At 40.8% G+C, this 27,257-nt stretch overlaps 2 protein-coding genes across 2 annotated transcripts; one reads left to right on the forward strand and one right to left on the reverse strand.

Moving 5' to 3' along the window:
* Positions 1 to 1,912: 1,912 nt before the first annotated feature.
* On the forward strand, positions 1,913 to 5,852 carry LOC127175392 (GTPase IMAP family member 8-like). The gene is given in 7 exon segments (XM_051126439.1): positions 1,913 to 2,248; positions 2,351 to 2,741; positions 2,743 to 3,068; positions 3,441 to 4,151; positions 4,237 to 4,355; positions 4,448 to 5,141; positions 5,437 to 5,852. Coding segments are annotated over 7 exon segments (2,586 nt in total). The 5' UTR covers positions 1,913 to 2,178; the 3' UTR covers positions 5,712 to 5,852.
* Positions 5,853 to 16,093: 10,241 nt separating this feature from the next.
* Positions 16,094 to 26,565, reverse strand: cfap36 (cilia and flagella associated protein 36). Its single transcript, XM_051126751.1, is given in 11 exon segments — positions 16,094 to 17,492; positions 19,271 to 19,408; positions 19,831 to 19,952; positions 20,742 to 20,796; positions 21,478 to 21,519; positions 21,849 to 21,978; positions 23,362 to 23,449; positions 24,164 to 24,278; positions 25,948 to 26,046; positions 26,134 to 26,198; positions 26,325 to 26,565. Coding segments are annotated over 11 exon segments (1,041 nt in total). The 5' UTR covers positions 26,428 to 26,565; the 3' UTR covers positions 16,094 to 17,408.
* Positions 26,566 to 27,257: the final 692 nt, after the last annotated feature.

A 27,257-nucleotide genomic window follows, 5' to 3' on the forward strand; every position in this document is an offset into this window, starting at 1 on the left:
GTAATTACATGCAGGTATTTTTAAGTACAATGTAAATACATGGATGTACACAATAAGTGCACTGTATCAAATGATTCATTTCAATGTAAGTACATAGTAGTTAAGGACACTTAATATAAAGTGGGACCAGCATTTCTTTCACAAAACAAATGGAGTTTGTGTAGTAGCCATTTTGTTTTGTTTTTTCTGTTGATGCTAGATGCTAATGGAACCTGCTTTAGGAGAATAAAATGATCTAAATATTTCAAATAATTTCCTCAGAAACTGGAAGAGGGTGTTAACATATAATGATTGTGACACAGGAAATACTAACATAAGGATTTAAAATATTCTAAAACTATAAAACAAGCAGAGCCTGTCTGACACTGATGTAATCCACAGACGAGGATTGTGGCAAGGGGTTTGTTTAGACTGACAGCTGCCCCTGATATTCCCTGATTTCATTACATTTTAATGAATGTCTGACAGTGTTGACAAAAAGCAGGAACACAACTGTGAAACCTTATGAAACATGCATGTGTCACTGAAAAACAACCTTGCTTTTAAATGAGATATTATTAAGTGTTGCTTTTAATAAAAAAGCTATTTTTCATATTTAAAAAAACATTTTTATCCATTTTATAGCATATGAATTCTCTGTAGACACACTGTTTTAGATAGTGAGAAGACAATAAGTGTCATAGATTTCACATACATTTGGCGTATGGGGGGGAGGGTGCTTTGGGAACATTAGTGTAAGTCACTTTGGTTGTTTGGTGTAATTGCAAACATCCCGTCAGACGTTATGATCACCGGATGAATGTTTCAGACCAAACAAATTGTAATTTTTGTGCGTGCAGTGTTGCAGCAGACAATTAGACATTTGGTGACCAGAAAATTCAACAGCTTTTGCCAGTTATGTATAGGACATTACTTGTATTGCAGAAGGAAGCTGTATTATGTGGCCTAATGGTTGGAGAGTTGGACGTGTAACCTGAAGGTGGTGGGTTTGAGTCTGTAGGTGGGGGGTGTGAATGAACAGCGCTCTCTTCCACCCTCAATACACATGGCTGAAGTGCCCTAGAGCAAGACAGGTGTGTGTTCACTATTGTGTGTGTGTGTGTGTGCGCTTGGATGGGTTAAGTGCAGAGCTCCAGTTCTGAGTATGGGTCACCATACCTGGCAAATGTCACAACTTTTACTTTTCATAAGACCAGCAAAATCGTGTGTTGGACTAGTGCATGCTTACTAATATTTGTGTGCAGTGCTCAGACATCTCATATGACCTGATCTTTGTTTTTCTTTTTTTAAAATATTCAGTTGTTATGTTGTGTTTGGCAATCATTTGTCTGAATGTAGTTGTTTTACAGTATGTTTTAGATCAGGACCAAAACTGGTTTAAGGCTGTCTCGCAAAGAGAAAAACCTCCCAACGTTTGTTGTTAACAGGTTGTTGATGCCTATCACTCCAATATGGTCATCGTTCCATTCACAACCTGATGGTCAGTTCTGGTCCTGACGTCCACCTTAGATTAAACTGGGGCTTAAATACTGAGACTTAATGTACTTCCTGTGGGTTGTGCATGCATTGCTGTTGTTCCTGTTTCTAAAAATGTCTGCGGAGCTTCAGGAACTCCTGACGCGTCTCCACTCGTTCTCTCTAGCAAATTCCCTGAGACCAAACACACAGACAATGTCATTTTTGCATCAGAAAATTAAAAGCAGTTACATTTTAAGGAAATAAAGAAGAACAAAAAATGTGAGCAAACAGCAATGTTTTAAGTACAGTAGACCAAAACATGCAAATACTACAACTCAAAATTTGACTATAAATATATTTTATTATTATTATTATTATTTTCCTTAGTAAAGATGGACTAAACTTTGAAGACCTGGCAACCTGGCAACACAATGAGGAAGTGAATCCCCAGAGTTCTATAACATCAAAACAAACTCTAGAAGAAAAAAAGTTGTAAGGTATGTTTTGACACGAAAGATCTTTCTTAAGCACTCACAAGCTTACAAATATAATTATAGGAGAAATTATCATTTTAAAAACAAACAACGTAAGCCAGTAGAAACATATTTAGCTGGCATAATTTTTATATTATGGCACATCTAACGATAAAACAGTCAGATCACTGTATTCATTTAATGGCATTGTTAAGAAAATAAGAAATGAAGGTCTGAAAAGGAAAATATGTCAGATCAAAGCATGACACAGCATGACATGATGGTGCAGGGAACAAATTCCCCTACATCTCATCCTGGTAAGTTTGTAAACATTATTTTCCCTTTTATGCATTGAGCATTTCTATATTGTGCACCTTCATAACAGTGAACTTTCTTTAAATTTAACTTTTTTTTTCAAGACACCAGGCTATCTGAGATAAGAATGGTGATGTTTGGGGGTCGGCAGTTAATGGGAGTTTTAGAAGCAAGTGGAAAAAGTTCAGCAGGAAACATCATTCTGGGGAGAAATGCTTTTGATATTAGTAGAAGAACTGCACGATCTGTTCAAGCTACAGGGGACGTACATGGAAGACGTCTGACAGTTGTCGACACTCCAGGCTGGTGGTGGCATTACTCGGTGGAATTCACTCCTATGTTTGACAGACGGGAAATCATAAGAAGCCCAGCACTATGTCTTCCCGGACCTCACGCCTTCCTTCTGGTCATACCTGTAGATTTAGCATTTCCAAGTATCTACAGAATGACTCTGGAACAACAACTGAATTTTTTGTCTAATGAGGTCTGGAAACATCATTGTGTTGTTCACTTCTACTGAGCCGTGTGATGAGAGCTCTTTGGAGAACAAGGTCAGAAAATGGCCAGATGTCAAACAGCTAATCGGGCGGTGTCACAACAGATACCACATTCTTAATATTCACAACCAGAGCGACAACACTCAAGTGATCGCACTGCTGGAAAAGATTGAGAAAATGGTGGCACAAAACAATGGTCGTCACTTTAAGATTGGCAGGAACATCTATGTGGTGGATGAGAGAGAGAAGGTAAATAGAGAAAGAGCGAATCAAAGAATTCTTGCTGGGAAGAGGCAAAGAGCTGAACTCCGAGCACAAATCAGAGGTAAGAAATACAACATGTATGGTTTATTATACATTATGGCCCAACAGATAATGTTTACTTTACTGACACAATTTAGTGTTTAGAACAGGGGTTGTAAACGTCAGTCCGGTTTTTGCTCCAGCCCTGGTAAAAACTCAGCTGTCTGTAGCTTTCTAGTAACCCTTGATTAGCTTGTTCAGGTGTGCTTGATTAGGGCTGATGCAAAACTCTGCAGGACCAATGTTCGCCACCCTTGGTTTCGAAAATGAAACTAAAGTACAAGTAATGTACTGTGCTAATGCTTTAAACTTGATAACAATGATTTATTTAGACTGATCAAATTTTCAATACCAGTGGTTAGTGCAATCCATCTATTGCATGTGTCCTGATTAGATGGGCCACAACATCTGACTGATATAAGGATTGTGATACTTGGAGCAGCATGGGCTGCAAGGAGCTCTGCAGGCAACATCCTTCTGGGAAAAGAAGCTTTTAAAGTTGACAATTCAAGAACAACAGTGTGTTGTGAGGTAAAACATGCTGAAGTTTACGGGAGGCAGTTGACCGTGGTCGACACTCCGGGCTGGTTCTGTAACGTTCCTGTCGAGAACACATCACAGCTGGACAAACTGGAGATTAGACGTAGTGTATGTTTATGTCCACCTGGTCCACATGCTATTCTATTGACTATTCCCATTGCCATAACATATGACAAGACTTATAACAAGGTTGTGGAGGAACACGTGGCCCTCTTAGGGAAAAGGGTCTGGAATCATACAGTTGTGCTGTTTACCAGAGGAGACCGGCTTGGAGATACAACCATTGAGGAACGTATTGAAAATGAGGGAAAGCAACTGCAGTGGCTTATTAAAAAGTGTGAGAACAGATATCATGTCTTCAACTGCAAGCAGAACACAGACAGCACACAAGTCCTGGAACTGCTTGCAAAAATTGAGGAAGTCATGATGGAAAACAATGGCTGTCATTATGCACCAGAGACGGACAGCAGTCCATCCACAGAGCTCGAGCTAAACATGAAAACGGCCAAAAGAAACATGATGAAAGTGAGAAGGCAAAGAGATATCCTTCAAGAACTGCTGAAGGGTGAGTGAACAGCACTGTTGTTGATAATAAATCCAACAGTAGGTATCTAAAGATAATACACATTCTGTCAATTTCTTTACATTAGAAAGAAAATACACTCTCTCAGATGCGAGGATTGTGCTTCTTGGAGGAGGAAGAGTCGGAAAAAGCACGTCAGGAAACGTCATTTTGCAAGGACATTTGTTTGAGAAGACACCTGAAGAGGTAAATTTTGCCACAGTTTGGAAACGACGTTATCAGTGATACATCCTACATACTGTATATTATAATTATGTTCATCATTTTATTCTATCTAGGATTTTATTATCCGCACAAGAACAATGCAATGCGTGATGAAACAGGGGCAAATTGAAGGATGTCAGGTCTCAGTGGTGGACACACCAGGCTGGTCCACATCAACTCTGGAAAATGCAAAAGAAATCTTACATAGTGTGACAGTTTGTTCCCCAGGACCTCACGCATTCCTGCTAGTGTTGCCTGTAGACGAATCGTTCTCGAAAAGATCCCAACGAACAGTGGAGGAGCTCATGAGCCTATTTGGTGACAATGCTTGGAAACACACTATAATATTATTCACTCATGGACACTGGTTGATGGACAGAACGGTTGAGGAGTACATCGCATGTGAAGGAGAAGCTCTGCTAGAGTTGATAGAAAGAAAGTTTGGAAACAGATATCATGTGCTAAATAATGACTGGACAAATAGATTTCAAGTAACAAATCTGCTCAAGATGATAGAACAAATGGTGGCTAGAAACAGAGGTGAATACTTCACTCTGAAAAACAAAGAAAGCAAGCCGACAACAGCGACGACGACAAAGACAACAACAGTGCATCAAATGTTTAATGAGACCCTGGAAGACGAGTGGAAAAAACACGAAGATGAACTCATAGAGAGGATGTTGGAGGCAGCAACAGTGGATCTGAATGAAGAAACCGAGGAGTTATATCATAAACGAAGAGGAAGCATTAATCTCACAATCCCAGAAAGTACGTTTCTGTTTTTCCTTACAATGACTCATCATCATCAAAATGTTTGTATATTAAATACATTAAACTTACACTTAAATAGAGTAAATACATAAGTAATTGTAGAATACATATCTGTGATTCACATGTTTAGGATTAAGTATTATTTCTTGAGTTAAACAGTTTTATTCCATGGTCCTTTATCTCCCATTTCTTAATCCAGTGACAAGCATGAATGCATTCCGTGGTAAATAATTTACAGCAAACCAGCATAATGCATATATAAAACACCTAACAACATTCCATGTACTTTTAGTGAGTGAAGATTCACTATTAGATGGAGCCAGTTCGGCTGGAGCTGATCCCCTGGACCCTGCTGACAAAGTATGTCGATGGCTCAGACCTAGACGTGCAGCGTCATCATCGTCTGGACACGGCACCATGAGCACTACATCAAGCTGTCAAGATCCGAACAGGGAAAGTCTGAAAGATGATATTCCAGCTCACAAACACACTCCCAGTGACATGGACAATATGAAATATGGCACTAACATAACAGAGCAAAGGCATACAAGATCATTTTCATTTTAGATATGACCTGTGCATCGCATTGGTTAACTATGGACCATTTTATGTCCCAGGGGTTCTTGAAAGTTCATTATTAGAAATTGTAATGTTTGAATTTTTCCCACATTTTTCTTTTCAAGTTTTTTTTTTTAAGTAACAAAGGTTTTGTTACCACGGCATGTCTGAGATGAAATTTTATATGTATGTCCTATATTAGCAAAATAAAAATCAGTAAACCTTACACTCTGTGCCTTTTTAATTCATTAAATAACTATTAATTGTGAAAAATGTTCTAAACAAAGTTTTAAAAAGGACTTTCATGTAAATAACTTATGTTAATGTGTACTGTACAAATCTATTGTAAATATACAGTATAGTATTGTATAAAACAAGACAAAAGGCTGCTTACCTAGGGTAGAGGAGGGATGTCAAAAGAACAATCTTAGGTAGGTGGTTTCTTAGAGTATACGGCACTCTTTAAAAAAAAGGCTCCTTTCGAGCCGAAGGTTTCAACAATTGTTTCACTTTCATTTAACACCAGACGGAAAGACAGATTCATGATTTGACACATAAAAATCAAGCTATTTTGACAAATGTATAGTTTTTTCATCGCTTTTTTCATAGTTCAAGGATCTGCGACAAAGGCATACAAATAATGTAAGCTGGCAGAAGAATATACAGATCCACCACTGCTGCACATGGCAACAATGCATTTTTGTTTGGTTTATGTTTTGTAAAATAGTGTTAATGTTCAGCAGAGCAACAACATTTAGTAAAAAAAAAAAAATAAACAAAAAAAAACAGGACAATGAAAGACTCCACCTCTGTATAAGTTTTCAATTTCTTTTTGTGTAATTTCCATTTGCTTACAAATACTGCTTTTTTACAAATTCATGACAGAAGAATATTCACATATAACTTCCTTTTTAGATACAAGAGATAAGAATGGTAATGTTTGGGGGTCAGCAGGTGACAGGAGTAGAAGCAAGTGCACAAAGTTCAGCAGGAAACATCATTCCGTGGAGAAATCCTTTTGATATTAGTAGAAGAACCGCACGATCTGTTCAAGCTACAGGGGACGTACATAAAAGACATCTAAATGCTGTTGACACACCAAGTTAGTGGTGGCATTACACTATTAAAAATACCCCACAGTTTGACAGACTGGAAACTGTAAAAAGTCCAACATTATGCTCATGCCTTCTGGTCATACACTGTAAAAAAAAAACATTCATTGAGTCAGCTTAAAATAATTTGTTGCCCTGCTGCCTTAAAATTTTAAGTTCAGTTAACTAAAATAAGTTTATTCAACTTGAAATGTTAAGTTGTACTAAGTAACAATTTAGATATTTGTGCTTGCTAAACTTAACAGATGGGTAAGTAACCCAGCTGCCTTAAAATTTTTAGTTGATTCCAATCAAATATCTAAGTTGTCACTTAGTATACTTTAACATTTCAAGTTGAATAAACTTTTTTTGAGTTGACTGAACTTAAAATTTTAAGGCAGCCAGGTTACAAATTATTTTAAGTTGACTCAACAAATTGTTTTTTACAGTGTACCTGTACTTCATCAGAAGTCTGTATATATTTTCACCTTTTGAGACACTTAACTCACAGTAACATCCTTGCAAGCTATATAAATGAAATTTGAACATTTTTTTTTACCACAGAGCAACTCAAAGGGAGACAATTCAGTAGCAGAATGCAGAGTAGCATGGTAAGTTTTAAAAAAAACTATGTTACTGTTGGTTTCCATAGCTTCCCAAACAGAATAGCAGATTAAATACAACCTTTCATTACACTGTGAAATCTCTCAATAACTCCATTTGCAGCTGGAAGATTGTGATATAGAAGACTTTGAAATGAGAATGATCAAATGAATGATCAGAGATTTTGCTTTATTTTGCTGCCTGCCTAGACACTGCTAATACCATCTCTACAACAACTGGTGTTAGAAGTGGGATGAAAGTCTCCATGGAATGTGTGAGAAAAGAAGAACTGTACATATCAAAATGACCACTAGAGGGCATGCTGGACCTCAAAGGATTACCAGAGCTCATCTGATTGTGTTCTCAGAGGAGGAGGACGTCACTGTAGAAGCTCAGGTCGGTGATTTGGATTTACTGAATCATTTCACCATGCAGTGAATGTACAAGATCTTGAGACTGAACCTGTGGTGAGACCTAAGACTAAGAAGGTTAATACTCCTTGAGATGATGCAGACAACATTGTGTTGTGCCAAGAGTTATTGTTGCAAATGAGAAAGTTTATGCAAGAGCATCAAAGAAATGAGAAGATCTTATTTGATGAATGAATTGGGGATGGAGATTTGTGGAGATTTTTTTTTTTTTTAATCTGGTTCGAATGCATCATCAGCACTAAGGAGTGGTGGAGAGATGAATGGGCGGCACGAGCTGTGATCTTGTTAACAAACAAAGTCTTGGAGGCCTGTGCTGGCATGGACGAGCAGTGATCTGGGTCTAATGAGGATAATAATGTCTGTTGTCCCTAATTAAATAAATAAACAAACAAATGGATATAAATGGACCTGGATTTTTTTTTGGCCACAGCTAACTTCACTATCTTTCTTTACCTCTATTATTCTGTCTGGTTTGTTTACATTTACATTTACATTTATTAATTTAGCAGACGCTTTTATCCAAAGTGACTTACAGGTGGGGAATACATCAAGCGATTTGTCCTAAAGAAGCAAAACGACCTACGAAGTGCTCAAAATACCATATAACAGGCATTTGTTCAAATAAGTACAAGCTAGAAAGGGAAAAGAGTAGAAAAGGAATTTTTTTTTTTTTTTTTTTTTTTTTTTTTTTTTAGTCAAGTAGTGTCGAAAGAGATGGGTTTTCAGCAGTTGCTTGAAAGTTGTTAGGGAGTTGGCATTCCGGATAGTGGTGGGAAGATCATTCCACCAGCCAGGAACGGTGTAAGAGAATGTTCTGGAAAGTGATTTTGGGCCTCTTTGTGATGGTACAATGAGGCGTCGCTCACTGGCGGATCTCAGAGTTCTGGAGGGAGTGTAGATTGGTAGCAGTGAGTGGAGGTAGGCGGGCGCCGAGCCTGTGGTTGTTCTATAAGCAAGCATCAGTGTCTTGAATTTGATGCGAGCTGCAATTGGGAGCCAGTGCAGGGTGATAAAGAGAGGTGTGACATGGGCCCTTTTGGGCTCGTTGAAGACCAGTCGTGCTGCTGCATTCTGAATCATTTGTAAAGGTTTGATTGTGCATGAGGGAAGACCGGCTAGAAGAGCATTGCAGTAGTCCAGCCTGGAGATGACCAGGGCCTGGACAAGAAGTTGTGTGGCCTGCTCAGCTAGAAAGGGCCTGATCTTTCTGATGTTGTGTAGGGCAAACCTGCAAGATCGAGCAGTTTTAGCAATGTGGTCTTTGAAAGTCAGCTGGTCATCAAAGATAACACCAAGATTTCTGGCAGAACTTGATGGGGTAATTGTTAAAGTACCTAAATTGATGGTCAAATCATGCTGTAGAGTCGGAGTGGCAGGGAAAATAAGGAGCTCAGTCTTTGCCAAGTTGAGCTGTAGATGATGTTCTTTCATCCACTCCGAGATGTCCGCCAAGCAGCCTGAGATCCGTGCAGCTACTGTTGGATCATCTGGTTGAAATGAAAGATAGAGCTGCGTGTCATCAGCATAGCAGTGGTAAGAGAAGCCATGTGCCTGTATGATGGGCCCCAGTGATGTAGTGTAAATGGAGAAGAGGAGGGGTCCAAGAACTGATCCCCGAGGAACCCCAGTGGCCAGATGATGTGCTTTGGATACCTCCCCTACCCAGGCCACCCTGAAGGACCTACCTGTGAGATAGGATTCAAACCAGCGAAGAGGAGTCCCTGTGATACCCAGTGATGAGAGGGTGGACAGGATGATCTGATGATTGACTTTGTCAAAAGCAGCAGAAAGATCCAGCAAAATGAGTACCGATGATCTGGAATCAGCTTTTGCAATCCGCAAGGCTTCAGTGACTGACAGTAGTGCAGTTTCAGTTGAGTGGCCACTCCTGAACCCTGACTGGTTAGCATCCAATGAACTGTTCTGCGCGAGAAACAGTGATACCTGGTTAAAAACGACTCGTTCAAGTGTTTTTGCTATGAATGGAAGGAGAGAGATCAGTCTATAGTTATCTATAAGTGAAGTGTTTAATGTAGGTTTTTTGAGCAGTGGGGTTACCCGAGCCTGCTGGAAGGCAGTGGGGAAAGTGCCTGTGAGGAGAGATGTGTTGATGATGTGTGTAAGTGCTGGTAAGAGTGTAGGAGAGATTGCTTGGAGAAGGTGAGAGGGGATAGGATCTAGTGGGCATGTTGTAGGATGGCTGGAGAGGAGAGGTTTGGATACTTCTGCCTCAGAGAGGGGAGAGGAGGAGAAGAGTGGGGTGTTAGCTGTGGATGTTGTCGGTATTAGTTCCTGTACATGTGGAGCCAAGAACTGGCTGCTGATAGTTGTAGTTTTGTCAGTAAAGAATGTGGCGAAATCGTCGGCTGTTATAGAAGTGGTGGGAAGTGGTGGGAGGTGGTGGGGGAGGGCAGAGGAGCGAATTGAATGTTTTGAAGAGGTTACGTGTGTCTGGAGCATTGTTGATTTTGATGTGGAAGTATGAGGATTTGGCAGCATGGACTTGAGCAGAGAAGGATGAAAGCAAAGACTGATACATACTCAAGTCAGAAGGATCTTTAGATTTGCGCCATTTTTTCTCAGCTGCCCTAAGTTTGGAGCGATGTTCGCGGAGAACATTGGATAGCCAGGGGTTAGGAGGGGTGGCCCGTGCTGGCCTGGAAGAGAGAGGACATATAGCGTCTAGGCAAGAGGTTAAAGTAGAGCATAAGGTGTCAGTGGCTGTATTAACTTCTAGAGATGAGAAAAGGGTTGTAGAGGGAAGAGAGGAGGACACTACAGAGGAAAGATGGGAGGGTGAAAGGGAGCGTAGGTTTCGTCTGAAAGTAACAGGTAGAGGGGTTGGAGGTGTACTGGCAGTAATGTGTAAGTTACAAGTAATGAAGAAATGGTCAGAGATGTGTAGGGGTTTAACCAAAGTGTTGTCTGCGACGCAATTGCGTGTGTAAATTAGGTCTAGGTGGTTGCCCGATTTGTGAGTGCTTGTGGTAACAAGGCGTTTGAAATCAAATGAAGCTAGGAGTGCAGCATAAGGCTTGTCCAGATGAATGTTAAAATCACCAAAGACTAGAAGTGGAGTGCCATCCTCTTGGAATGAGGATAGCAGCCCATCCAGCTCATCTAGGAATGTGCCCAGTTGACCAGGAGGGCGGTAAATGACCACAATGTGGAATTTAGTTGGAGCTGTTAGTGGGATCGCATGAGATTCGAAAGAGTTAAAGTTGCATAGCAGAGAGTGGTTAAAGAATTTCCATTTATTAGAAATAAGTATTCCAGTACCCCCCCACCCCTCCCAGTGTGACGAGGGGTGTGAGAGAATGAGAAATTATTGGACAGAGCAGCGGGGGGTTGCTGAGTCTTCTGGACGAATCCAGGTCTCAGTCAAGCCCAGGATACTAAGTGTCGAATGTGTGGAAAAAGCGGTAATGAAATCTGCTTTGTTAACAGCTGACTGGCAATTCCAGAGGCCGACAGTAAACGAGAAAGTATCAGTGGAGGAGGTGACGATAGGGCGAAGGTTAGTGAGATTGCGTCGACGTCTGCGTGTGATGTTAGGGCGTTGTGTGGTGATAACCGGAATGTATTGAAAGCACATGATAGAGGTGGAAAGAGGGTGCAAGCAGCGAGTGTATGAAGGGAAAGTTAGAAGAGTACCTAAGTGCGTTGTCAGTTTCGTTGCTCGGTTAAAGTCACGCAGGAAAAAGTCGCAGGTCTTTACCCTCGTCGGTCTTCACACGGCGGCTGAACGCTTCCGCTGATGCTTCCGCGTCAGCTCACAGATAATGATTATATACACAAGCGAATGGAATTCGAGTGGTAACAGCTGGACACGCCTCCTGACTTAAGCCCAAAGTCTATATCTATGCAAATGCCTCGAATCGAAACTAAGAGCGAGATGCTTCGCACTTAAGTGCCCGCAGGATTTCAGCAATACTAATTTCAATAAGTGCAATCGACAGTGCTAATTAAAACGAAACAACAACACTACAAATAGGCAGAGAACGAAAAAATACTTTCTAGCACTACTTAATAATTTAAACAATACCTATGGCAATAGTGTATTAAGCAAACACTTACGCGCAGTCGCTGTTGCTATCTCCGTGGACAACAGTGCTTCTCCCTGTGTTTATTCACAGGTATATTATAAATATCTGCTTTTGTATATTTGAATGTTGTATATTTACATAGCTTGTATATTGTAAATTTCTCTGTGATCAAATCTTAACATTCATATATTCAGATATATACAGATCTGGTTTGCAGGTTTACTGGTGTGAAAGAGCTTTCAGGTTGAATAGAAATGCAGAATGTAAGTCCCTTTACCCAGTGTTTAATCCTTATGTCTGAATGGACATCCATGCACATCCATCCAACATCTAGCACAGTGGTTCTCAATTCCAATCCTCCTGAACCACCGCTCAGCATATTTTGCATGTTTCTCTCATATAAAACACCTTATTCAGATATCCAACTTGTTAGAAGAGAGCTCCATGCATGAACTGTGCTCTGATTAGTCTCGCATAAACAGACCTTCAGACTGACAGCAGAAGGTCTGGGAACCATGGCCGCTTTGAATGGCCAAGGCCCGCCCAAGAAGCCATATGACTGACAGCTTACGCAACCGATCTAGTTTTTCATTTTTTGCCACCTCATGTTTAGGGGCACGGAAATGTCCCCACAATAACAGACCGGTATGTAAAACTCTTGGACATCTATTAAAGATTCTATGTCGGAAATGTTAAATATTTCACATACTTTTGAAAATCTAGCATTTAGCTGATCCTAATAAACGCTCATCGTCACATTTGTAAACACTGCGTCTTTCTTTGAATATCTTGTTCTTCTGTTCGGCCTTTCGAATGCTCCCGCGGTCTTCCAGGCACTCGTCAAACACGTTTTGAGAGATATGGTCGATCAGTTCATTTATGTCTACATGGATGACAAATTGATTTTTTCTCACTCTCTCCAGGAACATGTTCAGCACATCAGGCAAGTGCTTCAGAGGCTGTTATAGAATGGGCTTTATGTCAAGGTGGAGAAATGCATTTTCCACACACAGTCAGTTCCCTTTTGGGCCTTTTTTTCGTGTTGGCCGAGGGAGTGCGCATGGACCCCGACAAAGTTAAGGCTGTGGTGGATTGGCCAATCCCAGATTCCCGTAAGGCCCTACAGAGGTTTCTGTGCTTTTCCAATTTTTACCGGTGTTTTATCTGCAATTTTATCCAGCTAGCTTCTCCTCTGACTGCCTTAACCTCCACCAAGTCTGCATTCAGGTGGTCTAACGCACCTGATGGCACGTTTGCAAACTATGGTACTACAGGTGGAGGTTGATGCTTCAGAAGAGGGAGTTGATGCGGTCTGGTCCCAGCACGCTTGCATGGCAAGATGCATCCTTGTGTGTTTTTCTCTCACAGTTTATCTCCAGCCGAACACAACTACGATATTGGTAGCTGCTGGCATTCAAGTTGTCATCACTGGTTAGAAGGTTCAGGGGTTCCTTTTATCGTCTGGACCCACCATAAGAATTTGGAATACATCAAATCTGCCAAAAGATTAAACTCTAGGCAGGCTCGGTGGGCTTTATTTTTTGGTCATTTAGATTTTTCTATTTCATACCGTCTGGGATCTAAAAACGTCATGTCTGATGCGTTATCCCGTATGTTTGACCATTCTGAGCGCTCGTCTTCTCCCGAGTCCATTTTACCACAGAAGGTGGTCATCTCTGTGGCGTCTTGGGTGATTGAATCAAAGGTCCGCACGGCCTCTGAAGGAGTAATGCCACCACCCGGATGCCTACCGGATTTTTTGTTTGTACCTGAGAGTTTACGGTCTGACAGTCATTCGATGTTGTCATTCTGCCAAACTGGCTTGTCATCCTGGAGTGAGTCGTTCTACATTTCTTATAAAGCAGTGGTTCTAGTGGCCATCTATGGCTCATGACATACGACTTTTTGTTTAGGCTTGCTCTGTCTGTGCTATTTCTAAGACTTCCAGTCGACCCTCTGCGGGACTCCTCCAGTCATTGTTAGTTCCTTCAAGACCCTGGTCCCATATCTTGCTAGATTTGTTACAGGTCTCCTGCCCTCTCAGGGCAACATGGTGGTTTTGACTGTGGTGGACCGGTTCTCGAAAGCAACCCATTACATCCCACTGCCGAAACTGCCATCAGCCAGAGAAACAGCGGTTGCTGTCACTGACCACGTTTTTCACATTCATGGCCTCCTGATGGACGTGGTCTCTGACAGGGGGCCTCAGCTTGTTTCCAAATTTTGAAAGAAATTTTGTCATTTATTAGGGGTGACTGTCTTTCTTCTGGATTCCATCCAGAGTAATGGTCAGACAGAGAGAGCCAACCAAGACCTAGAACGTGTTTTACAATGTTTGGTTTCACAGAATCCATCCTCCTGGGGGCAGCAGCTCTCATGGGTTGAGTACACACGTAACTCTTTACCAGTATCAGCTTTGGGCCTGTATCTCCTTTAGGTGGGGGCACGCTCCAAGGCTCAGGCTGATCGCCACCGGTCGAAGCCCCCCGCCCACGTCGTTGGTCAAAAAGTGTGGTTTTGTAATAAACTTGCTCCCAAATTCATTGGCCCGTTTACTGTCAGTCCGCCTCAAACTTCCTCCAAAGTACAGGAGAGTTCATCCCATATTTCATGTTTCTAAATTAAAGCCCGTATTTCGTTCTGCTATTAATCTGCCTGTCCTGGTTCCCCCACCGCCACAATCTACCTGTCTGTTCAGCTAAGCGTATTTAGCCAGGTAAGTTCTCTTGGAGGGGTACTGTCACGGTTCATGGGTGTGCTTATTCCTCTGTGTGTGTTGTGTGTTCTGTGTGGTTGTCTGCTGCGTCTGCCAACCTTGCTTCCTAATCAGGTGCTCACCCTGGTGAAAAAAACAGCATATGCTGGTAGCTATGTTTTGATGCTGGGATGCTGGTTAGGTAGGTGTTGATGCTGGTTTAAACTGGTGCTTAGCTGGTTTATGCTGGTCATTTGATGGTTTATGCTGACCAAGGTAATCAAGATAATAATTCAAAGTTCAATTCAAAACAATAAAAAGCAATGATCAATTTTATATCAAACATTCAATAATATCAAAATGAGAGAATTTAGAGATGTTACCTGATCACGAGAACTACACAAAGCAATTGCGCAGGAAATCTGGCTACAGATTCCCTGAACTCTTTGTCACTTTTCCTTAAATATCCAGACAAACCCTAAAGTTACCAAATGGTGTAGTTTGTTTATTGCAAGGATTTTAGCATATCACTTGGGGGTTGTGAGTACGAGGTGAGAATTTCTCTTCGACTTCTGTGGGAATAGGTATCTCATTTACATACAGGAGGTAGTTTGTGTGAAAGACCTGGGAGTAGTCTCCTTGCAGTATTTTCTCATTTTGATAGCTGTTTGTCCTTTTGTTAAGAGAATGAGACCTTTTTACCAGACACACTGAGACCTTTCAAACGACACCAAACATGAATTGTTACATTTTTGTAAACACTGATTGAATTAAATGATCCTTGGTGATCTCTGTAGTGTCCTCAGTTCGGAAGGTCAGGTAGGGGATTGAGGAGGAGAAAAGGTGAAGTGTGATCAGGTGTGATCTTTGTGTCTCTTATGGTGGGGTGTGTTCTTTAAATGAGGAAGTTAGGTTCGTGAAACAGTTCTGATGTTGATTCTTGTGAGAGTTCTTTGTATTTTCAGACGGTGGCCCTCCTCCAGCCCAAACAAATGGCATCAGCCTTACAGCTCCTAGTGTTTTCTGTGATCGTGTCCCAGTCCTGTTCGGACTTTATTTTCCTCATTGGCTGGACTTCTCTTTCTCAGACTCTTGCTTCAACAAGCTCGGACATCACTCTCTTAGATTTAGGTTTCCTGGAACTGCTGTTGTTTCTACATTCTGAGAATTGAATGAATGAATGATCGCATTTATATAGCGCTTTCATTGTGTATTGCTATACTCCCAAAGAGCTTTACAATCATATGGGGGGATCTCTCCTCAACCACCACCAGTGTGCAGCATCCACTTGGACGATGCGATGGCAGCCACAGGACAACGGCGCCAGTGCGCTCACCACACACCAGCTACAGGTGGAGAGGAGAGAGAGTGATAGAGTCAATTCAGTTCAATTCACTCTCTATAGAGAGTGATAGAGCCAATTCAGTGAATGGGGATTATTAGGAAAATTCATAATAAACAGTTTTCTTCACTCACAGTTTTTTTATTTCATGACACAAACTGGTCAAATGTCATTATTTCACATCTAAACAGAGCACTCATATAGGACGTATTCAGCTGTGCATGCTTATGTTTATTTCTGATAACAGGAATGCACAAAATACTACATTAGGGATTTCATATGTGAAAATATTTAGAAAAATATTAATAAATTCCTAATATGTTTCACATTTCTTTAGAAAGAATGAGCATTTCTACTAATAGATGAGGTCCTGGAAGTGACAGTGGAAACGTGACTGACTCTGGCACACACTACCACAATAGTGTTAAACACTGTACCGCCATATTTTGATGTGGCTCATCATGATCATCAATTGACATACCGTTAAACTACCATCTCTATCTCTCTATCTGTCTTGCTGTCTAATAGTCTGCATGGCCTGAAAACCTTCAAACAAGACATTTTATAACTGGCTTCAAACATTCAATCTTCTAACTCTGACAGGCTTTCTCAAGCCAGAATCAAATTTGTTTTTTTTAAACTTTACTACATAGTTTCCATTAAAACAGTGTTCTGTGGTTCATTAAAATGGTTAGATTCCAAATCTACTCCATAACAGCGATAAAAATGCATTAATGCAATAATGACTCATAGCCTACATAAACTAGTCTAGCAAAAAAAAAAAAAAAAAAAAAAAAAAACACACACACAAAAATAGAACTGAAAACATAAATACACATACATACCCCCCCACACACAGTATATAGTACATATAAAAACACATTTCTTTCTTATGACTAAAATGGTACTTTATTTAGTAATTTCATAAAACATCTGTCCACACTTCATGAAATTACATAGTGAAATATGAGCATATGTGAGAATATGTATAGTACGTGAGTGTCCCATAATGCATAACAATTATTCAGTAAGTAAAAATGTTGACACATTGCAGAAACAAACAAACAGAAACAGACAGACAGACAGACAGACAGGTGTACAAACACTGCAGTCACTGTGTCAATAAACTGATCATGCAAAGAGATTCGAGCACACATCTCTATTATTAGTCAACATCAAGTTCAACATGTCCGACACAAGTCCAGTGTGAGTGTCCATCATCTCTAACCTGTGCAATTCACCGCTGCTACTGACACGTCAGAATGACAATGAATCTCTCAGGGCCGCAGCTGTCGGTGTTTATATAAAGTAATGCGAAATCACCGTCTAATGTTAGGTTGGCAGAACTACAGGTACATAAAAAAATATAAATTAAACCATATACAAAATTGTATTTATCCACGTCTTTCTTTCGTTTTGCTGCAGTAAAACTCTCTGCTGAAGTGTTGCTGCTTTAGTCCGTTCCTGCTCTACGATCACAGAGACGCAGATTTGAGCTTCATTTCTTGATGACTTCTTCTTTGAGTTTCTCTGCCAGGTGTTTTCTTTTCTGCAGCTTCTTCTTCTCTTCAACAGAAATTTCCTTGGAATGTGAAAAAGAAACACTGATTATATGAAAGAAGGAATGACATCCAGTGGTTATCTGCTGCAAAAACACATGAGGTGAGATTAATTGCTAATTGTTAAAATTTAAACGTAATTATGAATTCTGTGTATTTGCACACTGAATCCTAAAATTAATAAGGAATCAACAAAAACATTGTCAACAAGCCCCAGAAAACTGGTTATTTAACAGAGTATTTTGTGCTATTTTCACCAAATGACACTATAACAAGCACGGGCATCGTAAGCAAAATACATTTGGGTGGATCCTCCCCCCCAAAAAATGACTGTAGTATATGCCATTTTCTGTAGTCTGGTGCATTTTCATTAACGGTGTCTTTTTACACAAAGTAAAAATAGGCCACCTTGTCCAATATCATTGGTCTTCAAAAGTGGGTGGGTCGTGTTCCACCCACATACAATGCTTCTGATGCCCATGATAATTTGAGCGGTTCTGAGTGGATTCAGACTTAAACACCTCTGATTGGCCATTGCATTCATGTGCTCTACAGACAGTCTGTGATTGGCTACAATTCTTAACACTGCAAAAAGCAGTCAGCCGTTTCTCAGCAGGTACCAAAGACGTCCCGTACTACAGAAAAGCAGAAATTTCAATACCAACTTGGTAGCGAAGTACTGCTGCATTTGAAATCACTATATCAGAAGTGTTTCGTAAGAGCAGTCAAAATGAAGCAGTGGGAGAAAATTTGCATATTCACTTTTCCAGCATCAATTAAGATTTTTTATTATGTCCAAATGAAAAATCTGGATATTTCCTGCCATCAGATCATCCCACATACAGAAACTGAGAGCGGTTCCTCTGTGAGTTTGACATTCCAGCACGTGTCGCTACGCGTGTGAGAGCCGAGCAGCACAGCCACAATATAAACACACGGCTGTTTTTAAGGGACGTGTCTCCGCTGGCCTGTGTGTGTATATATGTGATGCGATCTGGGAAATCCCGTCGGATGTCACGCTGGGACGTTTTCAGGAAATTCGAAAAATGGGTTGAATGTCAATTTTTTGTTAAAATTAGGTTTTCATTAAATTATTATTCTATAACATCTCGTCTATCATTTCTGAAAATATCTCGGTGAAATTCACTTGTTTAGTGCAGAAAAATGCTGTGTCTTTCTCTTACGTTAAGAACGTGCTGCGATCGTGCACAACGTCCCTAAACACCACAAAAACAGTTAACCTATCAAAATAAACCACGTAACATATTTAGTAAAGGTGCATCAATGCACATTCTCCAGCAGTCCTGTGTAAACTATGACACGCAAAGTGTATTTATTTATTTATTTTTTAATATGGTGAGATGGCGGAGCGCAACAACGCCGTCTAAAGTACTGCAGCTGCTCACTTAACCGATCTTACTTGTCTCAATCCGCTCAGTTTTGGTGATGTCAGGGACCTAAACGATGTTATAATGGACTATTTCACATCCAGAGGTGAAGGATCAGATGATGAAGTTAGTAAAGACGAGGAGTAAGATGACAGTCTGTTTTACGCACAGTGTTTAAGAACAGTTGCGCTGCACTCGCTTTTCTAAATGTAAACTATGAGGTAGGCTGCATTATTCATACTATCTAAACATACAAAAATTCTTGTTACGTTCAAATTATGGACAGAATAAAAACAGTATTGGAAAGGACTTGAACCAGCTTTATATGGCATCAAAACCATGGGTTTTCCTATTTCGCATCACATATACACAGTCCTGAAGCTGAAGCAGGATTTCAGTGAGAGTGTGAGTACCTGTGCAGACGGTTTGGGCTCCGGGGCCGTAGGAAGAGCGTCAGCCGGGCTCTTCTGTGTCTGATCTCTCTTCAGGGCCTGGAGTTTGTCTCTCTGCTGCTTCAGATACTCAGAGCGCTGCTGTAACGCCTCCTCATCCTACACACACACCAAAGATTGGGAGGGGGGGGGTGTTAAACTGTCCATTTTAAAATTCAGCCAGTACTTACTGGGGAAAAAAAAAAAAAAAAAAAGAAATATGCTCTGCACATGTTGCATGTTTCCCTTATTTAACACAGCTGATTGAGATCATCAGCTCGTTAGTTCAGTTCATGGATCTCTCTCCTAATGAGCTGGTGTGTTAAATAAGGGAGACATGTAAAATGTGCAGAGCAGGGGCCCCCAGGACCAGGATTGAGAACCACTGTTCTAGAGCACTGACAGTCTGACTGTGTTCACATTAAATCTGCACAACACAAGTGATCATTATAAAGCAGACATAAACTGATCAGACGGTGCACCGGGCCCTGGGGTTTAGGTGTGTGAAGTCAGTGGAGTCACAGGTGATGTGAGCGTCTTACAGCGAGAGCTCTGGCGTCTCTCTGTGTGTCCTCATCTCTCTGGCTCTCTGGGTTTGGCGTGTGGTTGGCACACACTGAACCCTTGACAGGTGCCCTCACTGCAGGAAGAGCTTTACTTTTACCTGCACACAACACACACAACAGCACACTGACGCTGGTTAAATATGTGTTGTTTTTGTAAAGTCATTCAGATATCTGCTCTGAACGGCTGATGCTGCTAAGTAACTTGCGTGAGCAGAACAAACCCTCGTATTACAACAACATAAAAATATTAATTGAAATTAGCTGTTAATTGATTTTTAATGTGACAGCTGACAGTTCTCATCTACACTGACTTATCTGTGATTGTGATTTGACAGAGATTGAAATCAGCTGTGTTTCTGTGTGTGACACAAGGGTACCTTGCATATGAGGAATGTCATTAAGAATGTTATTTTAATTTCTTAACTTAAAAAAGTAAACTAAATAAAATTAATTAAAAAAAATGTCTATGTAAGGGAGTGTTAACTGTTGCCCTGGCTATTCATACGGTCATCAACAGATGTGCTTCACATGTGAGTTCTGTTCTTAACAAATGTTTACTTGTCAATGCACCACAAATCATATTGCACTATTTGCTTCTTAACTTTTAAATACCTCTTCTGCACATTATCATGCACAGTTATTATGTAAAGTACTTGTCTGCCTTAAGTTGTGTGTATGTATAGTCAATTATTTATAGTATCTGTATAGTTACATGTATAGGTTTAAAAAATTGTTTCTACATCTAGTGTATGTTTGTTCATATTTATGTTTATTTATCCTGCGAGACACGACATTTCGTTCCACTGTATGTCCACACATGTAGCGGAATGACAGTGAAGCTCGACTTGACTTGACTTGAGATGACAGATGTGATCACACACACTCACATGACGGTGTGGCTGTAGCTGAACTCCTGACGGCTGCAGAATCAGACTCCTTTAACTTCAGCTCTTTAGCGTCTGTCGTGCCGTTGGTCTGTGGACAGCAGAAACACTTAAGCCATCAAGAGCAGCAGACTCATGCGAGACACATCAGAACATGAGCGTCTGACATTAAAAAGTATATAAATTGTATTTTTTAAAGAAAATAACCAATCGTTTCGCTAGATAAGACTCTTCTTCCTCAGCTGTGATCGTTTAGCTGCATTTAAACTGCATTTTGGAAGTACAAACTATCAGTCCATTATATGGAGAAAAATGCTCAAATGTTTTCCTCAAAAAACACCATTTCTTTATGACTGAAGAAAGAAAGACATGAACATCTTGGATGACAAGGATGAGTAAATTATCTGTAAACTGTTGTTCTGGAAGTGGACTTCACCTTTAAAAGATACCGGAATACATGGATTACAATTAAACGTTCAATATGTCACCCTCATTTTCTCTAGCAGCAACACTACTGTCATCAAAACATCAAGTAAAGCATCTGTAATGGTGATTTAGCACATGTTCACACTACTGTAATTCAGTTCATTTATTCCGGACCAAAAAGGAAAATGATCCGCTTAGCGTTCACACTGGCATTTTTGACATGAATACGGAAATACATGACAAGTGTGAACACACCCTTAAACTTGCATAGTCAGAACATGCTAGTATTGTCAAAACACTCCAGCGGCTCTACGTATGGCTCAGGGCGGGTGAATCAAACCGGCCTGTCTGAAACCTTCTAGTGATCAGCTGGTTCACTTTATTTTATTGAGCCCTTTACAAAAAAAAATAAATAAATACCCTGAACAGTAAATTTTCCATGTGATCTAAATTTTTAGCAGTGTTATTAGTTAGGCTAGGAATAGTTTCTATTTTACTGGGAAGAACACAGAAAAATAACTATCTGATAATATTTATTGTTAGCTGGTTGTGAAATAAGCCCCGTACTCCAACCCTGAACAGATTTTCCATGTGATCTAAAACTTGAGCAGTGTTACAACTTATTTCGTAGTATTTTACTGGGAAGAACACAGAAAAATCCCAGTGATTCAGACTGAAATAAACGGTGATATTGGTTTGCTGGCTCACAGATTCACACAGAGGAGTTTCAGACAGACTGCTGGATGTGGAGGCCTGCTCCTCTTTCTCCTGTATCCTGTGCGCCATCTCCAGATCATACTCCTCCTTTGACCTCCTGCAGATACACGAATAATACAACACAGCTGATACTGCAATACCTTCACCTACCCGAAGAGTTAAGCATAGTATTATTAGTAGTGTAACGCAGTTAACAAGCTGCTTAGCACGACAGACAGGGTCCCTAAACGGTGTTCACTGCTCTCTACGCAGGGAGCACGGGATATCTGCTGAACAAATGCACTGGAACACACCGACGGGTAAATCCACTGAACTTTACAAAACTCCCCAACATTACACAGCCTACTGATCGAAAATCCAATGAGATAGAATTGCTTTCACTGAAATGACATACCAAGCTCTTTTTTAATTACGTGCTGCTGCTTCTGAAAATTAGATGTGAAAACACTAAGCAGTAGCCGATCGCTATGAGATGAAGGCGAGCCAGGTTTGTGACGTGTGAAATAGCTTAGCAAAAGTACCGGACTGCTGGAGTGTAATCGCTAAGAAAGTGAATGAAGCAGTTGAGCTCCAAAAAGGAAAAAAAAAAAAAAAAAAAAAGACAAAACAAAACAAAAAGCTAAACATTTAAGTTCATTACACAGCTATCACAAGACTTCAGAGAACATGAAATAAAATCCCATAGAGTTTACCACCTTTTTGTTGTTTTTATGTTGCATTAATGTTGCATATTTATGTTGCAAATTCATACAGTCTTCAAAATCATACAGGTTTAGAATGATGAGTTCTTTCCGATCTCTTCTCCATTCCTCCAGTCCATTGTCACAAATCCAAGTGAGAGGAGGCTCTAAATCCAGGTTTGGTTTGGTCCTGAGCAATGTGATCTGTAGCTAACCCTGATCTCTTAATGGCATTCATTAACGTTAGCATCTTAATTAATAGAAACAGAAACTTCAGGACAGACCCGCGCTGATCCACTGTCATGCGCCTGTGAAACCGGCCGGCGTAGAGAGCGGCCGGGCGGCGCTGGGACGGTATCTCGGCACGCTAAGAATATCACGCCGTTCTTTTTTGGTGGGACGTTAAGCTGCTTAACTGTCAGTGTTCTCACAGTGGCTTTATATACTTGGCTTACTCTGAACGCTATCAATCCCTTTACAAGTTGAGGTAACCTCGCAGTAAGGGCTTCATTAACTGGGACGCATCTGAATTTTGTTGTAAATTATTTCTTAACTACTTATTCTGCAATTCTGCAGATCATTTTAAAGGTTTTGTAACACAGCAGTCCTGGAACACATTTGTGATCAAAGTTTATGACTGAATCACAAAATGAACTAGCCACGTTTATGAAAGGATGCATATAACATCCTCTGAAGGGTGAGTTGTGCCGTCACGGATGTCTGTCGGAGACGGAGCGCTCGGGAAACCCTGCTCGTTATATAAGCGTCTGATGTCAGCGCGGGTAATGAGGTGAAATTACCTGAGAACCTCCTGAAGAATCTTCATTTCCTGCTGCTCGAGTTCACTCATGACATCCGCGCCGTCTGTCAGGCACTCGGGCAGCCCGCCTGAAACACACACCACACACACATGATGCAGATCAGCATTAAGAAACATCTGAATAAATCATTTTAATAACAGTAGTAATAAACATCATCATACACATGTAATCTACAGCGTTAGTGCACACATTAGTGTTTCACTTGTTTCAATGAAACATCCAGTCTGGGTTTGAATTTAGAAACAAACTAGACATTAACAGACTCTCTTTTATGAAAGCTATGGGATTAAAAAAAATAATAATAAAAAGTCACAATTCTGACACTTTTTTCTCTCTGAATTCCAAATAATAAAACATAAAATCAGAATTCGGACTTTTTTTTCTTGCAAATCACACTCTTGCAGTTTACATATCACATTTTTTTGTTGTTGTTTTCACCACAGAATTAAAAATAAAGATAATTATGACTGTTCTCAACTTTTGTTCTCAGAATTTAGGGAGACATTCAAAACTGCAAGAAAAAAGTAATTATTTATTTATTTAATCTCATGGCAGAACAGGCTTCCATATTTTCTCTGTCATCTACTAAAAACAGGAGCTGGTTTTACATGAGAGAGACAAAGACAATATAATAAATGTAAGAAATGTAATGAAGTTTGATTAATCACACACGTTGATGCTCAAGCATGCACAAGTGAACATACATTAATAAACACAGCGGGAGAGTCAGGTACTATGAGCTCTACACATGTTTGTTTGTAAATCTGGAGGCGTTGAATACCGTTTCTCTCTTTGATGACGTGCAGAGCCTGCAGCTGAAGCTCCATGTTCTTCTGGACCATCAGAGAGCGAAACATCTGAAAATCGTCTGTAGCGAGAACTGGCTGGAAAACAGCCTGATTGAACAAGAAAACACAGTCAGCCTCATTGACAAGAGCTGGAACCTCATATGATGACGGCACGCCGTTTTGCCTACTGTCTACGTGCAGAACCAAACCCACACACACATGAATGAAGAGTGCTGCACAAACGACACTGTCAGTATTAGGTGCGTTATTGTAACTGGATAATGTTCAGTCAGCTGAACTCTGACAGAGAGATCTAGCGACTGTAGGATAATAAGGCTGATCTTCCACACAACTCTGTGAACTTATGAAAACCCACTGAAAATCAACAGCATCAGTAACAAAAAGAGAGTGTCCAGGGGTGCGTTTCCCAAAAGCATTGTTAGCTAAATATGGTCACAAGTTCCACTGAACTCCATAACAACAGAATTAGTGACCATAGCTGCTTTTGGGAAACGCACCCTTAGTTCTAGTAGAGCGTCCTCACAACTCAAGATTTAATATGGACTGCAAAGGAAAGTAAAATCTATCTGAGCTGAGAAATAAGAGAATATAAGAGAAATAATTCCAGGTGATACATGTGTTCCAAATTTTGTTTCATTCTCAATTTAATGAGAAGGTGAAAAGGATATAAGACGGAGGTGGCGAACGTGGTGCTGGAGCGCCGCAACCCTGCAGAGTTTTGCTTCAACCCTAATCAAACACACCTGAACAAGCTAATCAAGGTCTGAATGGTGACTAGGAAGCTACAGGCAGGTGTGTTTTATTAGGATTAGAGCTGAACGCTGCAGGACTGCGGCTCTCCAGCACCGGAGTTCACCACCCCTCACAGAAGATGAGACGTAAACATAAAAAAGGTGAAATAACATTGTGCAAAGTGTCATGTGGGAAGAGACAAAAAATAACGTGTTATCACGTCATGTCATCAATTGGCCGTACTGGCGCCAATCAACATAAACAATGCCAACAAACCAAATGAAATCATACAATTAAAACAAATCAAAGTTCGTGGTTGGCCAAACAAAACCAGGATTTTCAGGCCAAGAATCTTGACAACATTCGTCTTTGTTCTTATCATTTCCAGTCAGGAAAGGTGAAATATTAAGCTAAAACTTCATTAATACAGCTCATACATATCTTTACCACCTATTAACTTTGGTTAGTCAAAATGCTGCACCCTTTCCTGCTTACTAATCTGCATGATTTATACAGATATCTGGGTAACTGACCAAATCGTGACATCAGCGCAAACCCTCTAAATTGATGTGTTCAGTTGTGTCTCTCAGAGCAAAAGTGTGGATGCTTGCTGAATACTTAAAGCAAATAACTAATTACTTCAGTAAGAAAAAAAAAAAAAAAACCTAGTAGCTGCAATCAGCAGTAGTTTCTAGGTCTGTTTGCGGCCCAGGTCAATCTCACATGTGAACTGGGCTGCGCTCTGTCTCACTAACCCAGTTAACTAATCTCCATCAACTGTGTCACAGCGACATTGACTCACTCAACACTCAAGCTTTTCTCATTCCAAAAGCTGCTGCTTCAGGCCATGATGCTTCCATAGCAAACAACAGAAATAAAGTATTTTGTGAAGCTGAAGACATCCTTGGCGTCAACGTGGAGGATAACAAACTCAGCCCTGAACACAGAGCAAAAAAAAAAAAAAAAGCAATGCGGAGAAGCTCAAACGGAGACGTGATTTCACGCGTTTCATTCGGCCTCTTACCTGTAGAGTCTTAGACTTGCTGAAAGAGGAGCAGGCGTGCAGAAACTGCTGCTCACTGATGCCCACCTCCTGCATGTAGTTCTCCAGCAGCCGCTCCACCTCGAGAGCACATGTCAATCACAACAAGTCAGAACAGCGCATTATATTCTCCAGCGGACACTGAACGCGCGTCAGAGCGGCTCTCACCAGTTGCTTGTACTGCTGATGGATCTCCGTGTACGTCAGCTTATTCTCATCCTCATCATCAAACACTGAAAGCACATATGAACAATACACATGCTTAATGTGTACACTGACGTTTATGAATGAAGAAGCTGAAATGCGCACGGATCCGCAGCGTTGTCGACTGCGCGCCGCGTCCTGACCGTGTTCAATACCTGAGCATTTGTTCTCCATGAAGTCGGCCAGTGGGATGAGCCAGTCCGGGCTGCTCAGGTAGCCCGCGATGCTCTCCAGCACCCACTCGCTGTCATCGGCCATGATCACTGGAGAGGTGAGCTCATCGCTGGACGCGTTATTCCGCTCCTGTGGAGAGAAGGATGTTAAAAACAAACAGGAGCGCACGAGCCGCGGCCAGCCCGGATGTGTGCAACATAATCTGCAACCATAGCAACCGATGGCGTCACTGCGGGCGTCACACCCGCGGACACTTCTTCTCCTTCTTCGCTGGGTTGCACGCCGGCTGATTTGGCCGCGCAACGCCACCTCCCGCGTCGGAGCGAGAAGAGCCTTCCAGTGTGAACTGAGCTGAAGCAAAGGAAGACCAGACACAAATCATGCGCTTGAGTAAAACTACAGAGACCATACTCAAATACGACCACAGTTAAAAATGTGGACATATCCACGCTGAAGCCTTTCATTCAGTGAGACAGAGACAGTTGTCATGACCCATATGATTCATCAGTAACCCGGTTTGAGATGGCAAACGCCTCGCCTTGAAAGCAGGCGACAGCAGACAGTGCAGTCAAGAAGATCAGGGGCCTGTGCCGTGACGGTAGCTGAACAAATTCAGAGCTACATGAAAGAGGACAAATAAAATAAATGATCTTGCTCTATCAGTGTGTAACAATCGGCCTAACAGACTGGGTTACAAAGCCACAGGTAAAACGTATGACGTTAGTTTATATAGTTGAAAATATACAGCAATATACTGTAGACTTGAATATGTAAGGTAACAAGCTTTATCTATTGTTTCCACAACTTATTTATATTACATACAATCTGTATGATTTATAATAACTGTTAAACTAAAATTACTTGTGTGTAATGGATTAATAATAGAAATCATATAAAATGAATTAACATTAAAC

Source organism: Labeo rohita, chromosome 13 (assembly GCF_022985175.1).
Source record: "Labeo rohita strain BAU-BD-2019 chromosome 13, IGBB_LRoh.1.0, whole genome shotgun sequence".
NCBI classification, from domain to species: Eukaryota; Metazoa; Chordata; class Actinopteri; order Cypriniformes; family Cyprinidae; genus Labeo; species Labeo rohita.